This window comes from Corvus kubaryi, unplaced genomic scaffold, assembly GCF_017639235.1.
Source record: "Corvus kubaryi isolate FWS band 111438036 unplaced genomic scaffold, C.kubaryi_AGA036_p1.0 37397, whole genome shotgun sequence".
Taxonomy (NCBI): domain Eukaryota; kingdom Metazoa; phylum Chordata; class Aves; order Passeriformes; family Corvidae; genus Corvus; species Corvus kubaryi.
In genome coordinates, this window is record NW_024581136.1 from 20370470 (window position 1) to 20390006 (window position 19537).

At 48.0% G+C, this 19537-nt stretch overlaps 1 protein-coding gene across 1 annotated transcript; it reads left to right on the top strand.

Annotated features, from left to right (window-relative positions):
* The first annotated feature begins 6026 nt into the window (after window positions 1-6026).
* On the top strand, window positions 6027-18467 carry CCNL1 (cyclin L1). The gene is made up of 11 exons (XM_042041874.1): window positions 6027-6296; window positions 6484-6558; window positions 6719-6828; window positions 12765-12885; window positions 13297-13361; window positions 14637-14736; window positions 14854-14958; window positions 15200-15341; window positions 16492-16603; window positions 16730-16828; window positions 17733-18467. The coding sequence occupies exons 1-11, from the start codon at window positions 6042-6044 to the stop codon at window positions 18082-18084; spliced, it is 1536 nt and encodes a 511-aa protein (XP_041897808.1). The 5' UTR covers window positions 6027-6041; the 3' UTR covers window positions 18085-18467.
* Window positions 18468-19537: the final 1070 nt, after the last annotated feature.

Genomic DNA, 19537 nt, shown 5'->3' on the forward strand with positions numbered 1-19537 from the left:
AATCAAGTAAGAGAGTAAGGGGGTAAGGGAGTAAGTAAGAGTGGAATGGTGAAGTCCTGGTTACAATACAATAAATCATCTTCTGTACTGAATATTCTAATTTTCACTAACCAATCTAATACAAGATACAAATCCTATAGCATTTACATACAGCCTATAAGAGTTCTTATATTACCATAGAGTGTTACATCTTAACTTCTAAAAACTACTCTTTGGACCCCTTCTGCTGAGCTAGTAGGGTCTGCTCTGACCCTTGGACCTGCCTGCAAGCAGAGGGTATTGTTCAATCAAGAGGGGATTACCTTCAGTCGGCCATACCATTGTTTTCCAGTTGTTCAGTAACTAAGACTTGGTATCTCAAAGGTGGCCTTCATTTCGATGTCGCTTATAGTTTTCACATTCCCAAAATCTTTTGTCAGGCAATCATAAGGCTTTCCTGTTTCATCTTCCCCAACACTGAGTGCAGGCTGAGTGCCACAGTCATGACAGAACTGCCCTTGGTGGCTTGTCCATGTCCACGTGCTCCTCAGCTCCTGGAGGTGGCTTGTCCCTGCTGGCACACACTCCTCAGCTCCCACCCCACGACAGCCAGGTGAGCCTCGCCAGCCAAGCCAGCCTCATCTTTCTTTTTCTGTCCTTCAAAGCTGCAGACTCATGAGGAAAGCTCTAAAAATAGTTTAGGCCTCTCACTGTAGTGACAAATGTCCTCCTGCCAGAGCCAGAGCTATATCTGTCCCTGACGTGAGCCTTGCAGGACACAGCCTGTTCTCGTCTGTCCCCCCTGTGCCAGTGGCTCTGCTGGGACCTGCTCCAGCTTAACCCCCTGACCTGCACCTCCTCGCTCCCTCCTGCACCGCTCAGCTGGGGCAGGCTGGGGACACCCACACCTGCACACAAGGACACAGGAGGGGACTGCACACAAGGACAAACCCGGGCACGTTCCCAGCTCAGGCCTTTCCCCATCAGGACGATCCAGGGTGCAAGAGCCTCTTGCTGAAGCAGAGTGGGTTTGGAAACCTGGTCCGTGCTTGATGTCATCCTCTCCCAGGTGCTGTTTTCCCAGTTTGCTTACCCCCAGCTGGGAACACCACCAGACCCATGGCAGCTTCACTGGGCCAGATGGGATTTCAAGTACTGGCAGGGATGTCACCCGGGCTGCTTGTGCGTTTGTCCCCGTTCCCAAAGGTGGCCAGAAGCGTTTGTGACCCCACAGGACTGGCTGTGCCGAGGGATGGAGCTGTGCCACTGCGGGGACGTGAAGCAGCCTGTTTGTTTCTGTCACACCTTCACGGTTTCGGGCGTCACTGGCAGTGCTGAGTCAAACCCGGGGCACAGCAGAAACCACCTGCCCCCGGAGGCAGCCGGCAGCAGAGATGTCACCACATCACCCTCATACTTCGGGGCAATTACCGACACCAGTGCAAAGCTCTCCTTCCACCTTCTGGATCTGCCCACACAGAATTCCAGCTGCTCGTGGCCAGGCCATGCACAAACACACCCTGTGGAAGAGCTAAAGCTGCTCACACCCAACCTCTCCAGGCAGTGAAGCCCAGGGATCCAGCCTTAAAGGTCATTACTGTCACTGATCTACACCTCAGTAGGACTTGATAAGGTCCAATAAATCAAATTCCAAATGCTTTTTCTGGCATACCAGCATGTCTCAAGGAGAAAAGCAGGGTTGAGTTCTAAATGTGCTGTAAAACAGGTTTGAACTTCAGTGACTTCAAGCCTGATGTTCAGTTTGCAAATGCATCAAACTGCTATATTTGTGTATTTATTTATATTAATACTACTGTTGCAGATAGGTGAGCTAGTGAACATCAGTCTGTAGGAAAAACTGACTTTAATACATGGTGAGTATTCCTTATTTCCTTGTTTTCCCAATGCCTTGCACTGCTTTGATGGAAGTTCAAGCAATTTGTGTATGTTGTGATGAGAAACTTGAAGCCTTGAGTCCATAGACTCATGAACTGAGAGAAACAGGCTTAATTTAGGCACTAAATCTTCTGAAAAAGCTGTGTAACACTCACAGAAATGCAGATTTACTGAGAAAACAGAAAGCAACAAATGTTGTGCCTTGAGTATGAGATTTGAAGAGCAGAGATTTTCCAGTTAATGCAGCGTATTTTACATTCTAGATGACAGAATAATTGAAAAAAAACCCTGCTTTCATACATGAACAATGTTTAAATCGTTTCTTGATAAAGACTTTAAGCCAGTCACCAGCTGTGCCTCCGCTGCAGTAAATAAGAAATGAGTGAGAGGAATTCCACTGAAACCACGGAGGGAGGGATTTGGGGAGTGGAAGGTAAAGGCTCAGTTAACCTGAAACAGAGAAACATCTATGGCCAAGAGTATCCCAGCTCCCCTGGTTTCACATCCAGTTACTCACGGTGCAAACTGCAGGGTGTGACTCCCCTGCTCAGTTCCTCTTTTCTCTTTCAAAACCAGTGAGTAAGAGCTTAAAGAACTCGCCCTCTGGGAACGATTTCAAATAATCCTCCTTGTTCCTCTGAGCTGTTAATTCAGAGCCCAAAATTGGAGTCTCTGTAAATCTCTCATAAAGGTATCTAACGAATTTCTCTTCAAGTTATAATTTGGCAGAGCAACACACTGTTTATCCAGCTGGAATAAATCCCACTGCCAAGTTTTTTTGGCACCAAACTTTTATCTCAATGCAAACCCAGTACTCGACACATCCCGGGGCTGTACTTGCCATGAGAAGTCCCGTCCGAGCTGATAATGCACATTTTTATCACTGAGATGGAAGAGAATTCCAGATTCTCAGTTAATTTATCACATTCAGCATGAAGAATTAAAGTCAATCTCCTAAATTGTTTGATTTTTAAAAAAACTACACAACTTTCAACTAATGTTTTACTTGGAGATTTTAGAATTCAATGAGTAAATTGATCAGTAAGTTGATCTAAGCATATTCTGCATTGTCTGTCTTGTCTATTTGATATGACAGCAGAAACTTTTAGATATCAGCTCATGTCAAAATAGTTTCCTGCCTAAATTCCTGTCACGTTGTTTTCTTACAGCCATCATTCCTCAAGGAAATCAGATTTTTCTGTCGTCAAGGATTCTTATTTTCCCAAAATAATCCTTTCTTTTTTGTTAAGGTAATTGCACACTGTAATTTGTAGTAATTTGCTAAGAAACCCTTTGTATTTTGTTCTGGGAAACATTTGCTGCCAAGCCTGTAAATCCTGAGGGATTTAGGCACTGAGGTGATGTCACTGACCACCAGAAGGAGGGTTTGGGATGTCCAAAACTCGCTTTCCATGAGGTGTTTTGTTTTTTCCCTTTTTTTTATCGCTCAGCTTTGGTGTCTCTCACTGCAATCAGACACCTGGAAGAACAAAATCAGTTTCCATTTATGTACAACTGATTTGAAGAGGAGCTTCCGTGGCCTGCAGAGTTCCAGGCCAAAGGGTTCCAGGAGAACCAGGCTAGTTAATGCCTCATCATGACTCAAGCAGCAATTATTGATTGATGCTGTTTTCCAGCAGTGTCCTGGCAACAAAGCACTGCTCCTGCTGCCGAGGGGACAAGGCACTGCTCATCTTTATTTTCAAAAATATCCACATAAAAACATCAAGGATCGGTAAGAACGGTCAGGAGCGTTGAGCTGCAGAAGAAGAGCAAATACAAATCTCTTTTTGAGCTTTTTGAAATATCAACGTGTAACCTGGAAAACTGGAGCACATTAAAACCAATAAATGATGGGTGTGTGCATGGGGGAAAAAAAAAAAGGGCAAATTCCACTGCGCTGACACCTGCTGCTTCCATGACTCGTTTTTCCTCCTCTCCAGCCCCTTTGGCACGCGGTGGGAGGGGAATGGAAAGTGCTGCTCGCCTTCTGCAAATACCACGTAAACCCAGGATTTTCACTTCAGAATAATCTGAGGGTCAGAGAACTGACTCAACTTTTCCCAGCTCTCCTTTTCATTACTATTTCTTTAACCTTCAGTGCATTCCGTGGGCTGTAAATTGCTTTTTGCCATTGCAGAGGTGTTTAGCACCAGTGTTGTGGGTTCACAGGACTTTTTTTGGCTCTGTTATGACAACTCCAAAGACTGTTCCAGGTTTCTAAAAGGCCGGTGCTCTTCCAGGTTGGTGGTGAGATTTTTTTTTTTATTCCCTGTAAAATTGTTTTTAAAATCCCAGGGATTGTACAGCACACGGCTATAGGAGGGGAGCTTGTCAAAGGGCCAGGAAAATTGGGTGAACTCTTCCAAATAACTGAATAATAAATAGCGTCCTTTCCAAACAGCCAGAATCACTGCTGAGTCATGAACCTGCACATATAACTGCTCCCAACTAAATGCTTTATTTCCGTTAACTACTTTGGTGATAGTTACAGACTTTCAAGCCCCAAACTATTTTTGGAAAAGAAGGATAAAAATCACACTGTGGAGAGCTTTCTAAAGGACGTGCTTGTAAAAACGGGGAAGTTTATTAATGACTGTAACCATGACACAAAATAAGGCGCTGCTCCACACCCTGTGAGGAGGATGAGCAGACCTCGAGCACCTCAGCCCCCTCCTCACGGCTGATCCCGTGGATCCTGAGGGAGCTGGGAAGGGGCTCAGGCTGGAGCAAAGGAGGCTCAGGGGGGACCTTGTGGCTCTGCACAAGTCCCTGACAGGAGGGGGCAGCCGGGGGGGTCGGGCTCTGCTCGCAGGGAACAGGGACAGGAGGAGAGGGAACGGCCTCAGGCTGGGCCAGGGCAGGCTCAGGGTGGACAGCAGCAGGAATTTCCCCATGGAAAGGGTGCTCAGGCCTTGGCAGGGGCTGCCCAGGGAGGTGTGGAGTGCCCATCCCTGGAGGTGCCCAAGGAAGGCCTGGATGTGGCACTCAGTGCTCTGGGCTGGGGACAAGGTGGAGAACAGGCACCGCTCGGACTCGATCCTGGAGGTTTTTTCCAACCTCTTGGGAGTCTCTGACCGTTCCCGAGAGACCCCCGAGGCCAGGGGCGGGGCGGGGCGGGGCCGCCGCCCGCTCCCCACACAACATGGCGGGCACGGCCTCTGAGGGGCCGGTGCCACTCAAACCCAACGAGCCAATCAGAGGCCGCGGCCGGCGCGGGGGGCGGGATTTCCCAGTTAGCGCGCGCGTGCGGTTACGGCGGCGGAGGGATCTGCGGCGCGCGGCGCGGGCTGTGCTGCGGCCCTTCCCAGAAGTGACGCAACCGCCGGAGCTTTCCCGCTCGCCGCGTCCCGTGTGGTCGCGACAGCGGGGGATGTCGCGACAGGCGGGCCTGGCCACGAGCGCTGAGCCACCGCTGGCACCGCCCGGTTGGCGTTCGGGCGCGCGGTACCCGGAGGCAGCGGCGGGTGCGGCGTGCGCGGCCGCTGTGCTCTTCCGCCGTGAGGGCGGTAAGCGGCTGCTCCATGTGGGAATGTTTCATTTATTGTGAATTTATTACCCACAGCGTTTAAAACTGCAGGAGCTGGTTCATTTTTATTTTGCTTTTCCTTAATAAATGAAGTTGGAGGTAACTTTCCGCTGGACGTTTCCCGTCTGGAACGGCGCAGCCCACCTTTTGCCCACAATCACCTTTTTATTCAGGTTCGGGGGTTTTTTTTTGTCTATGTGACGTATTTCGAGCACCAAAAGCTCTAAGACAGGGCTTTGATCCAGGACACGAGGCCTGCTTAACCACCTATGCGCAATTTCTGTGTTTTATGTACCTATTCTGTACCGTGTCTCCGCCCATGACACGGCTGCAGTGGATTGACCCTGAACGATCCTTTTCAGCTGTGATTACACCGCAGTTTATCCAGCATCGTTCCCGCTCCCTCGCTGCTGCGGCGCACACCCAGTTACTCTGCACCGGTTTAAAGCCGGTCCCGTTCCCGATCCCTGTCCCGGTCCCGTTCCCTGTTCCCGGTCCCGGGGCGTGTCCCGCGGACTCTTTTTTCCCGCCGTCCCCCGCGCGCGCGGCGCTGGCGGGTGCGTCACGCGCGGGGCCGCGCAGTCGGCGCGCGGCCGCTCCCGGGAGCGGACCCAGACCCAGCGCCCGCTCCGCCGCCATGGCCGCCGCGCACCCGGGCCCCGCCGCGCCTGCCGCCCCCGTCCCGCCGCCCCCCGCCGCCCCGGGCATCCTCATCGGCGACCGGCTCTACTCCGAGGTGTCGCTGACCATCGACCACTCGCTGATCCCTGAGGAGCGCCTCTCGCCCACCCCCTCCATGCAGGACGGGCTGGACCTGCAGTGCGAGACCGACCTGCGCATCCTGGGCTGCGAGCTCATCCAGGCGGCCGGGATCCTGCTGCGGCTGCCGCAGGTGAGCCCTTGCCGGGGCTTGCGGAGGGGCAGGGGAGGAAGGGAAGGGAAGGGCGGGCGCCGCCATTGTGGCGGCGGGAAGGGCGTGAGGCGGCGCGGGGGGGCGGCGGTGCCTCACACAAAATGGCGGCGGCTGGGCCAGGGCACTGACTCGGCTCCTTCTCCCTCCTCCTCCTCTGCCCTCACAGGTGGCCATGGCGACGGGGCAGGTGCTGTTTCATCGTTTCTTCTATTCGAAGTCCTTCGTCAAGCACAGCTTCGAGGTGAGCGCGGACCGAGGGTACCGGGGGAGGGCGGATGGGGCGGCCACGCGCTACACAGGCCGCTCGCTTCCAGACCGGCAGATTTGCTTCTTAGTTATGTAATTCTGATTTTATCTGGGTTAAAAGCTATTTGCTTAACGGAAACGGGGCTTCTTTTCAGATTGTTGCTATGGCCTGCATCAATCTCGCGTCCAAAATCGAAGAGGCGCCTCGTCGGATAAGGGACGTGATCAACGTGTTCCATCACTTGCGGCAGTTAAGAGCAAAAAGGTAAGATCAGCTTCGTTATGAGCATAAGCACCTGTTACCACTAATGTACGTTGCAGTTCTCAATTCACAGTATTTTTCCAGGCTAAGTTCAACGACCTAAAATTGAGAAGGGAGTGCCCGTTGGCTGCTGTGTAGGCAGTACAGTGCAATCCCGGCTGCTTCTGCTTTTGTTCACGTGGTAGACCCGTTTTCGTTGTTGATTTAGCTACAGGTTATGGTTGACAGGTATTGTTCTAGTTTTATATTCATGGTTGTGGTTTCAGGTCTGTTTGTTGATTTTTTTGATGTCTTGTAGTTGTTGTGAGGTAGTCTTAGGTGTAAGTGGCCAGTTAGCAAGTTGCTGCGTATTCTCCAGATTTTTAAGCGTATTCAGCAGTTGTGATGCTTTTCTGTCATTAGTCTGTGGCTGCCCAAGTGTGGTTGTGGTGCTAAGAAAGTACCTGTTGAGAAGAAGCTGAATTTTCAGTGGTGATAGTGTTACTTTCCAAAAAAAGCCATTTTAGAGAGTACCTGAAGAAAGGTCTGATTTGGCCTGCAGTGTTTGCAGCTTTAATGGTGAGGAATGTGCCATTGAGTCTGGGAGGCTGAAGGCATTTTTAGGTGTAGAAAGTGTGAGCTGCGTTGTTCTGGTGCCGTGCGCCTGTGCAGGTGGTGTAGAGCTGTCCAAGTTATGAGGACTTAATGCTGCTTTTTGTGTGTAAAGCAACATTTTTCATGTGTAAAGCAAATTAACGATGCCTTGAAAGGAGCAAGGAGTGGTTGAAGGGAAGGAGTTCTCTAAGTTGCTGTTAAACACAAATCTCCTTAATTTTGTCGGGCAGCAGTATTGCAGTCTGGGATTGGAGGCTTCAACTTTGCCTCTGGTGGCTGATTGCTTAAAGTTCTAGGTACTCTGTAGCTACAAAAGGATTTTGTTTTCAGCTACACTGTTAAATTCATACTTTATTTCTCTGCCGTGTGTCACCAGGTTACGGCAGGAATTTAAACTTCAGTGTTGTTGAACCTTTTCTGAGAAACAGAGTAGAAATCCCGAAGGAAACCAGCTGTTTGTTGGTGTCTTTATCCTGGTTATGCTTCTGTTGAAGCCAGAGCTTCGGCTTTTATTGCCTCCTGATGGTGCTGTTCTAGTTAGTTTTAGATCCAAGAAGAAAGAGTCGGTGTTATCCTTTGGAATTTAGCTTTGTTCTGTCTGGCTTTTAAAGCTGTTATCCCTGATGGCCCCAAGAGAGCTGTGTGGAGTTATGCCGGGTGTGAATTCAGTGGGATTGTCTTCGCAGTTATTAAGGGAGTCTGGTTATTGGAATTACTGGAGCAGGCTCAGTGATTAGTAACGTTCTGGCCTCCATCCAGGCAGTGAAGGTTAATTAATCATATGCCTTGCTTTTCTTTGCATCAAGAATATGAATTAGTTGTTTCTTTGTGCTGTGTGAAGGATCAGAGAAACTGAACTTAACCTGTGAATTTAAATCTTTCCAGCTAGCCTGTTCCAAATCCCAACTTGTGCATGTTACGTGGTGCCTAAAGTGCATCATGTCCAGAGAAATCGTGCACTGCTACCCATTATTTTCGGGAGAAATGGGTATTGTTGCTCTGCGATTCTGAGTGAATCTGCATGAAATGAACCTTAAAAATGCTGCAGTCTGACATTCAGACTTGCACACCCCCTCCCCTTTTTTTTTTTTAGCAAGCAGGATGTAAACGTTTTTCTGTACTTTTTACAAGCTGACAATTCCATCACCTGTACACGTTATTAACTTCAACTCTTTTTTCCCTTGCAACCGACTATACAGCGACCAGCTACATTTACCAAAGCCTGGGTGATGTGGAGTGGTACATAAAGATGAAGCTGTCGTCATGGCAACAGTGAGTGAAGTATCGAAAATCCCCAAGGAGAAGCCAGTGCTCTGAGCATAGGTCACTGGAATCGGGGGACTAACAGGTTGGCCGCTGGTGAACCATTTGGAAGAACTCCTGTATCTTGTTATAAGCTTTTTTCTTTGCTGTCCAGGTTTTTAGAATACTAGCTTAATCTTTTTTATTTTTTACTGAAGCTAACACTTAGGCTATAGTTAGTCTCTCACACACACAACCCAGAACTGAAACAGGCTGCTGTACTTTCTTTTTCAGTCTAGCATTTCTGTTAACTGAAGCTCTTAACCTGCACACATTTGGGGTAGTTTGGGTAGGCTTTGCTTTCTTTCTTAACCAGTTTTGGGTTCTTAGTTCCACTTTCTGGCTCTGTATAATTGCAGTTTGAATTCACAGTAAAACAAGGGTGCGGAAGTCTTGAATTTGTACGTTTTTATCAATTATGATGTAAGCAGTCCCTTCTATGTACCTGTTTGCAGAACTGGGAATTGCATTGGAATTTTCTTTTTATGAGACATGTAGTCAACTGAGGTGGTATTTCAAATGCTGAGAAGTAAGAAAAAGCTAAATAAGTGTTTTGGACAAGCATATTTTCTTTGGGATCTTTGACGAGCATATGTGATGTAGAACTGCATGTAAAAATGTTTGTGTGCATGGAGAAAAGCTCGTACTATGGAAAAACTGCTTTTTAAATAACTGTGTGCCAAAACCTCTGTGTTCTGAGCAAAGTGCAACTGTTGTTTAACTTGTAGAATGTAGTTTGAAGTTGATTATATTTCTTTTAACTGTGCCTGAAAGCTGCAGAAAGTCCTGAGACTGGAAATGTGACTCGTGTGGTGCTGTAATCTCACATGGTGCTTTGAGGTGCTCAGTCAGCTGTTCCTCACTCAGGGGCCCTGCAGTGGGGCTGCGTTAATGACACACATTCTTAGTGCCTTCAGACTGTCCTGCAAACCTGTGCTGCTTGTGTTTGTGATCCTGGAGACAAACACAGAACTGGTGATCTTTTGCTGACCAGCATAACAGATATCTGCTCTTTGAAATGAGGTGCTGGTGCTCTGCTGTACTTGTCACAAGTGCTTTGCTCATTAGGAACAAAACTCCACGCAGGGCACTGTTCCTCCAAGTATTAGTCACGTCAAAGCCATCAAAGTTTATTATTGCACCAGATGAAGCTGCAGCTGTGTGGAGAACTTAGGTCTCATTTGTCAGAGTGATTTTAAAAAAAGGTATTTTTAATTTATTTACTGTTACAAACACATTACAGTGTGTGTTAATCTTTTGGGTTGTTACGCAATCTAAATCCCAATCAAGTTTTGCATCTTAAGTGTTTGATTGACTTCCCAGAGGGGCCACTGTGTGCTCTGTTCTTAAAGTCTTGCCTGGAGCTCTAGTGCTGGTCTGTAGGAACAGATTCCAAGTAAGAATTTGCAAGACTCCTTGGCTGTACAGGGTTTGAAGCTTATATTTCATATATAAGTTTACAAATTCTTTTTCTCTGGTTTCTTAGTTGACCCTAAGATAATTCTTGGACTGAGAATTAAGTGCAGCAAATGCAGTGGCAGAGTTCCTCTTTTTTCTTAGTAGAAAGCAAAGAAGTTTTTCAAAGGGGAATCTCTGAAGTTTCTGACTTGTAAATGATTATTTACCAGCCTTGCGGATTTTATGGCAAAAGTATTAAATTAACGAATCAATGCAGTGGAGAACTTGACTTTTGCCAGTAATAAGGTGCAGTAAACCACTTCTGGGGGTTTTTGTTCTTCCATAAGTGGATAAAAGGTTGCATTTGTTTGGAAATCTTGTCTGGATAAACTGATGGTTTTCATGGCTTCCTTAGGGCTGTAGGTCTCTAGGACTTGTGACCAAAGGAATGTGGGACAGCAGAGTAAAGCAAAGCACACTTGGTATGTTGGGTTTCCTGTCCCTGTGCTGTGGAACATGTGCCAAGTGTGAACTGTTGGTGCTGATCCCGTGGCCCTGTGTGAGGACAGTGAAAACTTAAACTACAGTAAAGGCTCATGTCTGTCCTGCTGCACTTGGAGCCACCTTAACTTCAGGGCTCTCAGGGGATGCAGGGTCCTGTGCAATCCCACTGGAGATTTTTTTAATAGACTGGAAGTCATGGCTGTCCTAAGTGTTTAACCCAAGATCTCCTACCTGTGATGAAGTTTTCTGCAAACAAACAGCCTGGATGCCTGAACTCACTCTGGATGCTGCTCTGCAGATCCTGTTAATGCCAGTGATCTCAAGATGAAACTGAGGAGAGAAATACTGAAGGAAACATTATCAACACAAGTAAAATTGACAGGAATGGGTTGGAAGTGAATCAGTTTCACTGATGGGAAGAACTCAGCTTGGTTGTTCCATTGTCCCACTCCAGAGCACTGTGTTCAGCCCATCTCTGTAGTACTGGAGTGTTCAGACAAAATCAGCTCCTCACTGAAGTAGTTACCTTAAAGAGGCTTGAAAACCTTTTCTTTTTCAGTTAATTTATGGGGAGAAAAGAAAAACAGCCAACCATAAATAAAACAAAAAAATCCCCCAAGTCTGGTTTTATTTAGAGGAGCTGAAAATTAACTTTTCCTGATGAGTGAGAGTAACACACTTAACTAGAGAAGTTACTCTGATGGAACGTGGAAAACCTGGTAATTTGTATAATGAGTCAGTACTTGAATTGTACCAGGAAGCTGCAGTCGTTCATTCCAGAGCTGGGCGCTGCATCTCAGCCCCTTGGGAAGAGCAGGGACAGCTCATGCTTCACGTGCATGGTTGTACAACAAGATGCTTTTATTAGGGAGGTTTGTTGTGTCCTTTGCCCGTGGCAATCCGTGTCTGTCCAGGTGACTGCAGAGGTCATGCCATAAACTGGATTGTTGAAGTTGGGGAGCTCATCCAGCCTTGTCATTAAATTGACCTTTTCTTCCTGGGGTGGGAACCTTGTTTTTTTGAGTGTTTTTTTCTGCTCTGTGACCTATCAGGGAAGAGAAGTAAGATCCACTCGTGGAATTTGCAGGTTGGCAGTGAAATATTTTGTCTGATACAACAAAAACTGTATTTTGAATCCACTTTGCATTACTTTTTTTTCTTTTGAAGGTAATGTAAAATAAATTTGTCACCAGTGCTTGGGGTGTATCATGTACAGACTGTGGTTTATTAGAGCATAATGAGCTGCAAAAACATTATTCTGCTTTGGAAAGCACATGGAATGTGTGAGGCATATTACAGGGAAAAAGCTGATCTGTCTTCAGGAGGAAGTGGATTAAAATATCCCATGTGGAATGTTGAAAGGTCGAGTCTAAGCACGGACAAAGCAAAGAATATGCAATGGCGTGTGACACCTGTGCATAAAGTGTACAGAAGGTTACTGTGGTTAAACATGCTCTGGACAGTTCAGGGGTTGGATTTGGAAGGAATTAGGGCTTGACTGTGCTGGAGTTTGAAATCTCTCTCTAAATGAGCTGTTGTTTTGCAAATGCAAACAGCAGGAACATCCCTGGTACGGCTGGAGAGGGTGCAGGCCCAGAGTCCCCGGCAGGTCTGTCCCCGTTTCCCAGGGTGATTCTGTGCTTCACTCAGCTTTTCGCACATCACAGGGCAGGGCTGGCTTCTCTGAAGGGTGATTCAGCTGCTCTTCCAGCTGCATAGGAAACTGCCATTTCTAAAGCACGAGTTGCTACTTTAGTACCAGTAAGAACCCTGTTCTGGTTTACTTCTGCTTTGAAATCTTGCCTGGCAAAGGACTCCTGCCACCTCTGCCACAGAGAGGAAATGTTCTTGGGCGTGCCCCATCAAGCCAACTCCTTCCAGCAGCTGGAGCAGTGCAGTTTGCATACACAGGAGCAGAAGGTTATTTTTTTTTTAATCTCAGCCATCTAATCTTTAGCTAGCCAAAAGCAGCAACTAAACTAGTTTATCTAAACTTGGACAGCACAAGATTAATGCTTAAACTTGCTTGCAGGAGTTGAAAACCGGTTTCTGTTGCCATTAGTTGGTTGGAAGGGAAAACAGAGTTGCCGTTATTTTTGGATATGCAAAACAGTTTTGATTTTATTTCTTGCAAACTATAGGACTCCAAGCCCCCTGATACTTGATCAGAACTACATAAACACCAAAAATCAAGTAATCAAAGCAGAAAGGAGGGTACTGAAGGAGTTGGGATTTTGTGTTCATGTCAAGCATCCTCATAAGGTGAGTTCTCAACAATAATGTAATTGTAATTCTTACTCTACCTTGGTGGCATCACTGGGAGCTGTGGAACAAGAAACACAGGTGTCAGAACGACCTGGATTCTTCTCTTTATTCCTCTGTAGTTAATTGTGTTTTTGCCAGAGTACTTGGGCAAACAGCCCTGTTGACTTTAGTAGAAGTCATTTCCCTTAGAAAGGGTGAAGGTGGCTGGTGTGAAAAGCACGGAAAAGTAGTGAAATAAGAATTGTCTGTGGGTAACATGAGTGTGTGTGCTTGGAGAGAAGGAGCCCCCATTGCTTGGGCATAGTGTTTGATTTTATTTTTTTTTAACATATGTATATATTTACTTCCCTACTCCTGCTTTATATGTTGAAACTGAGTCTTTTTTCTCTTCCCCCCCTTATTCCTCAGATCATTGTTATGTATTTACAAGTCCTAGAATGTGAACGTAATCAAACCCTGGTACAGACAGCCTGGTAAGTTTGCTGTTTTCCATTCTTTTCCTAGCCAGGAAAATAGTAGCAGAAATAACAAGCCTACTGATCCCTATGCAAAGCAATGAGATGTAAGTTACCACCCAAATACATTTGGAAAATCTTGTGGTGCTTGTTTCTGCTTACTATTTTCATGGCTTGATTCCAGCGTAGCAATGGAGAACTCAATTTAACTTTGTTCTTTTTTCTACTCTTTGATTGAAGGGTAGTCCCTGCTGGTAAGTCATAGAGCTCTGCCCTCTGCACCTCAGCCCATGACCTGGGGATGGCTGCTTTGGCTGCCCTTCTCTCCAGCCAAGCCAGTGCAAGCCTCAGCGAGTTCACTGCCATCGGGCAGCACCTCCTAGTTCTGTCCTGGCGCCAGGATTTGTATATTTGGTTCTAGAAGTAACTGTTACAACTGTTTCTCGATGTCTTTGTTGCCTACCTGCTGTATGTTAAAGGACACGTGGGGGACGGTTCTACCAGCATTTCTTTAGTTGATTTAACATTTAAACTTGAGTTAAACAGAGGAGGACAGTGCATGCAGCATGTTCACTTAGCAGCCAGGCTGGGCATGGGGGTGTAGAGTCCTCACTGACTGACTACTGTTCCTCTTTCCCATAGCTTGGGAATTTAGAAATCCGTGGAACTCTGCTGTTCTCGGTATCTCTGGGCGTGTGTTGCTTGGCAGTGCCAGCCCTGTGCAAGAACAGGAGCTCAGGGGAGTGGGGGTCCAGGTCTAACTCACAGGTCTTTTCCAATAGTGAGCAAATGGGATGCATCTCCCTGGATGAAGTTGATGTGACTCAAGGCACACAAAATTAAAATGCAGTCGGAGTTTTATGAACTCCGTAGGTTGCACGTAGCCTCTGGAACATGGTAGGTTGAAAATAACACCTTGCTCTCCTGGTGGCACTTGAGTTCTACATTGATTTTTAAATACAAACCCTTTGGTGTTTAAGACAATCAGCTGGACGGATGCAAAGTAGTTAAATTCTAACTCAGTGGACACTTCCCAGGATAATTTAACCTCGGGAGTAACCATTCCACACTTCTTGAATTTACTGCTGTACGTTACTGCCTTGGGTTTAAACCAGTGGCAGCGGTGCATACTGGTACAAAGTGACACATGTAAACATCCAACACAGTCATCCAAAAGAAATCACGTTTCGTATAACAACAGAAAAAATAATAAAGTCAATTGAGTCTCCAGTGTTGTTATCCTCTAAAAGAAAAGCAAACCAGAGATCAGACCTCTGCTGCTTTGTTTTTTAGGAATTACATGAACGACAGCCTCCGGACGAACGTGTTTGTTCGCTTCCAGCCGGAGACCATCGCGTGCGCGTGCATTTACCTCGCTGCTAGAGCCCTGCAGGTGAGCACTGGCTGCCCTGAGCACTGCTGCTGGTCTGGCTTAAAGAAAATTCATGGAAATACTTCAGCAAAACCTGGCCTGAAATCTCCATTACGCTTCCCCTTGTTCGATTTTCAGATCCCACTGCCTACCCGTCCCCACTGGTTCCTGCTCTTTGGCACCACAGAAGAGGAGATTCAGGAGATCTGCCTAACAACTCTGAAGCTTTATACCAGAAAGAAGGTGAGTTTGACATATTGGATTTTCTTGCTTGAGGCTCAGTGCAGCTTGAGCTGAGTTATGGTGGTCCAGAAAAGTTTGGGAATGACTAATACAGATGTACTAATGGGGAAGGTTCCTCGAAGGAGAGAACAAATTCTGGAAGTTACATTACTGGACAGATCATTAAAAGCCAACTCAGTAAAAGGAGATGAAAATATGAATTACATTAGTTCAGCTTCTTACCTGGTTGTTACTTCCACAGCCCAATTACGAATTTCTGGATAAAGAAGTAGAAAAGAGGAAAATGGCACTACAGGAAGCAAAACTGAAGGCAAAAGGTTTAAATCCAGATGGAACTCCAGCACTCTCAACGCTGGGTGGCTTTTCTCCTGCATCCAAACCATGTAAGCTTGTTTTCTGAACAGAAACTTGCATGATACTGTGTGATAAGTATTTGTGTAAAAATAAAGGAGGTTTGCTTTTTGAGCTGTTAGGCAGTTCAGGCTTTCTCACAGAATGAAGCAGCAAGGCAATTTTTTTTTTTTAACATAGATTTTAAAACCAGATTAGAGGGGAAAGGGATGCTTTATGCCATATTTCCCCAGATAAGAGAGTGATACATGAATAATATGCACCCTTAAGAGACTGAAGCAGGAGTTGCTGTGTGTTCTGTGATGTGAAGAGAGCCTTTCTGGATTTGATTTGAGGGTGCTGCAGTAGCCTTCATGGCCCCTTTTTGCAGCAGGTATCTGTGAAAATTCCCTCCACTGGTTGGTTTTTAATGTACTTGGCAACTGTGTGGTGCAGTGAGGGCAGACAGCTGGTGGGCAGGAAATGGGGGGGGACAGGCCCAGCACTGCCTTGGCATCAGAGGGAATGAATTGGAGCACGTATTTTGAACTGCCAGTCTGTCTGAACTCTCATGGTTTCTCCTGAAGAGTCCTGAGTTTTCAGAGGTCTTTGGGCTGGGAAGTGTAAATTTCTCACTGAACAAGGAAAGTGTTTCATTTCTGTGAGGAGGGAGCCAGGGTTGGGAGAGTCTGAAAGCAGGAGCTGTGGTGGGCTTAACAGCCCTTCCATGAAAGGGGAATCCACCTCTGGGCTGTACCAACTGTCTAGAGACACACTGACATCCTGACTAGATGATTTTATTTGTTGCTCATTTGTATTTGTGCCATTAATGTAAAGATGAAATCTGTAGTTTTGCTGGGCAGGCTTAATCCTTTCTCTATAGCATTGGAAATAAGTGTCAGGGTAACAATTCTGTATTGTGGGCCACGAGGGCAGCTTTTGTTTTGTACCTTTTGGCCCCACATGAGCCTGGCTGTGTGCTCTGAAGGTCACAGTGCTGCTCCTCCTTCATGGGCAGAGGGTGTCCCCATGAATATCCCATTCCAGGAGTGAATATAAATGGAGAGATGGGATGAAATAATAGCTGTGGAGTTCATATCTACACTTAGTGCAAGTCCTGGTGAAGGTGTCTCAGGGATGTACAGTGTGTTTATGACAAAGGATGAATAAAGAGCTAACTTTGAATTGAAATTTAATTCTTAGCTTCCCCAAGAGAAGTAAAAGCTGAGGAGAAATCTCCGGTGTCTGTGAATACCAAAACCATCAAAAAAGAGCCAGAAGAGAGGCAGCAAACGTCAAAGAGCCCTTACAACGGGTAGGTAAAACTCCCCTCCTGGTAAGAGAAGGCTTCAGTAGCAGTGCTTTCAGCTGAAGCCCAGGGAGCTCCTGGGGAGCTCTCGCTGGGGTGGCAGTGCCTGAGCAGTGCTGGTTTGTCCCGCAGGCTGCGGAAGGAGAGCAAGAGGAGCCGGAGCAGCAGAAGCGCCAGCCGGTCCCGCTCCCGGACAAAGTCCCGCTCCCGCTCCCACACCCCCCGCAGGCAGTGAGTGGGGCTGGGGGCTGCACTGGGGGGCTCGTGGGTTTTGTCACACTTAGTCCTGTAAATACAGGGTATTTCAGCAGGGCTTTGCACTTCTCAGAGCCAGGGGCACTCCCAAGTGCTGCCCAGCAAAAGGGGGGAGGCTTGGCTTGACTTCAGGCTCTTGGTTCTGGGTGTGGAGCAGCTCTTAAGAGTTCAGGCTGTAAAATGGAAGCTTAAGCCTGTCCTAACTGCACTGTACCTGAGGAGTCTGAGGTGGGCTGGGGTTAGTCTTCCCTCATTGGATAGTCTTCACAAGGATACCATTACAAGTGAGAGCAGTCTTTGGGAGCACAGTGCCCTTGGAAGGGGGAGAAGTGCTCCAGGTGTGGCAGCTTCCTTGTGTCAGTGCTCCCTGGTGCAGTGCCTGGCTCTTCAGGACTCTGCCCCTCTCCTGGGACGGGGAGAGGGGAATGCAGTGAGAGCTGCTGCCTTTAGATGGGAATATTCGAAGAATCTTCAGGCTCACATCTAAATTGGAGGCTGCCAGCTTGGATCTCTGTGTTCCCCAAAGCATTGCTGAAGGAAAAAGGCAATACCCAGTTAGTGATCTGCTGTTGAGGGAAGACCCTTGACAAGGTGGACAAAAGGTGCTGCATTCTGGTTTTAGTTTGAGCTGTTTGTTTTCAAATGAGCTCAGCTAAAAGACTCACAGAGTGGTTGGGGTTGGAAGGACCTTAAATGCCACATCACCGACCCCAGCCTTCCATGGGGCAGGTTGTGTGTCCCAAGACATTCTCTGTCCGCCCTCACTCATCCCTGTGGGGCAAAGTCTGATTTCTTCCAGTAGCTTGGAAGCTCTGAGCGCTGATTTCTGTTTGACTTTGCTGGTGTTGGGCACACGCTGTAACCCTTTCCTCTCGCGCAGCTACAACAACCGGCGGAGCCTGTCGGGCACGTACAGCTCCCGCTCGCGCAGCCGCTCGCGCAGCCACAGCGGGAGCCCGCGGCGGCACCACAACCACGGCTCGCCCCACGCCAAGGCCAAGCACGGCCGCGAGGAGCTCAAGGGCGCCAGCAGACACGGCCACAAGCGGAAAAAGTCCCGCTCCCGCTCGCAGAGCAAATCCCGGGAGCACTCGGAGGCGGCCAAGAAGCACCGGCACGAGCGCGGCCACCACCGGGAGCGGCGCGAGCGCTCGCGCTCCTTCGAGCGCTCCCACAAGGGCGGGAAGCACCACAGCAGCGGCCGCTCGGGGCACGGCCGGCACCGGCGCTGAGCCCACGGGCTGCGGCACGGCACGGGGACTGCACGGGGCTGGGGCAGCTTCAACCCAAATCTCGGTTTCTGAAAGGTGTAGAAGACTTTTCTTTTGGGAAAGAAACTGTTATCAACTTTTGCACATAATACCTTAGCAGTATCCCAGAGGTGGCAAACGATCAGGTTCACTGTATGTATTAGAGTTGTGTATTGTTTATTGAGCTGAGAACTGGAGAAAGGATTTCTGTAAAAAAGCAAAACGTACCTTATTTTTATACCAGTCAATTGCAGACGCTTATATTTAAGTATAGTTATTTGTTTAAACATGGTGGAGACTTTCTTACACTGGTTTTAGTCTGCATGTGTTCAAAGATTTTTACAAGAAATAAAATATAAAGCTTTTTTTTTTTTTTTTACTGCCTGTTGGATGCCAAATGTGTGGAAACTGAACTTGGTTTTCTTACACGCCGTGGCTTGACCCTTGTGCCAGAGTGGGACACGGGCTGTGGATGTGCTGCTGTTGGGAGGGCAAAACTGAGGAAGCTTTGGATGTTTGTGTCCTGGGGGTGCAGCTGGGCGGCCACGCAGCAGCTGCAGTAAATGGTCATGGATGAGCCAGGGAGGGACTGCTGCTGTCCCCTGGCTCTCAGCTGCCCCTGGGGAGTTTGGAGTCTCCCTGCCCTGCCCCTCTCCCCTGGAGCTGCTCTCAGCTGTTTGGGTGCCATTCCTGGAGGGCTCAGGTCTCAGGGCTTTATCCCCATCTTTCATTGCAGTGGCAGGATGCTGCAGGGAAGGGGGGATCCTCTTGCAGGTGTGATGCTGACACAGCCTGGGGCTGAGCCACCCCTTCCCTGTGGCACATCTGGGGAAGGGGAGACATTCCCTGTGCTGCGCTGGGAGCAGGAGCTGCTGGGACGTTCCTGGAGCTGTGCCTGCTGTGGGAAATGAGAGCTGGAACGGGAGCGAAGGACTCGGATCTGGTTCTCCAGCTGCTGCCCAGGTGCTGCCAAGCCCTGGAGCCGCAGGTGAGAGGCGTTGGCTGTCCTGCACCCGGAGCCCCTGGGCTCTCCCAAAAGGCCTCTCCCCGTTCGTGCTGAGGCTGATCGCAGTGTCCCCCTGCAGAGCCCAGTGCTGCAGGCTGGTCCCTGGCACCAGGGCAGTGCCAGTCTCGCTGGGCAGTTGTTCTGCAGACCTCAGAGAGGGGAGGAAACCTGAGCAGGAGCTCCGTGGCTGGTACGTCTGCCCTGTGTCCTGCTGGGCCCCTCTGCAGCTGCTCTGGAAATGCAGAAAGTGAATGTATATTTTGGAGGAGGGAAAGATAAAATGTCTCTTCCTGTTCCTTGGTTACCACTGTTTTTCAATCTGTAACAACTGTTTTGTGTGTGTTGCTTTCAGGAAAATGCGTTCGTTGCTATGGAAATTGAAGGAGCTTTTTCCCCCAGACACAAATGCTGAGTCCAGAGCAGAGAGAA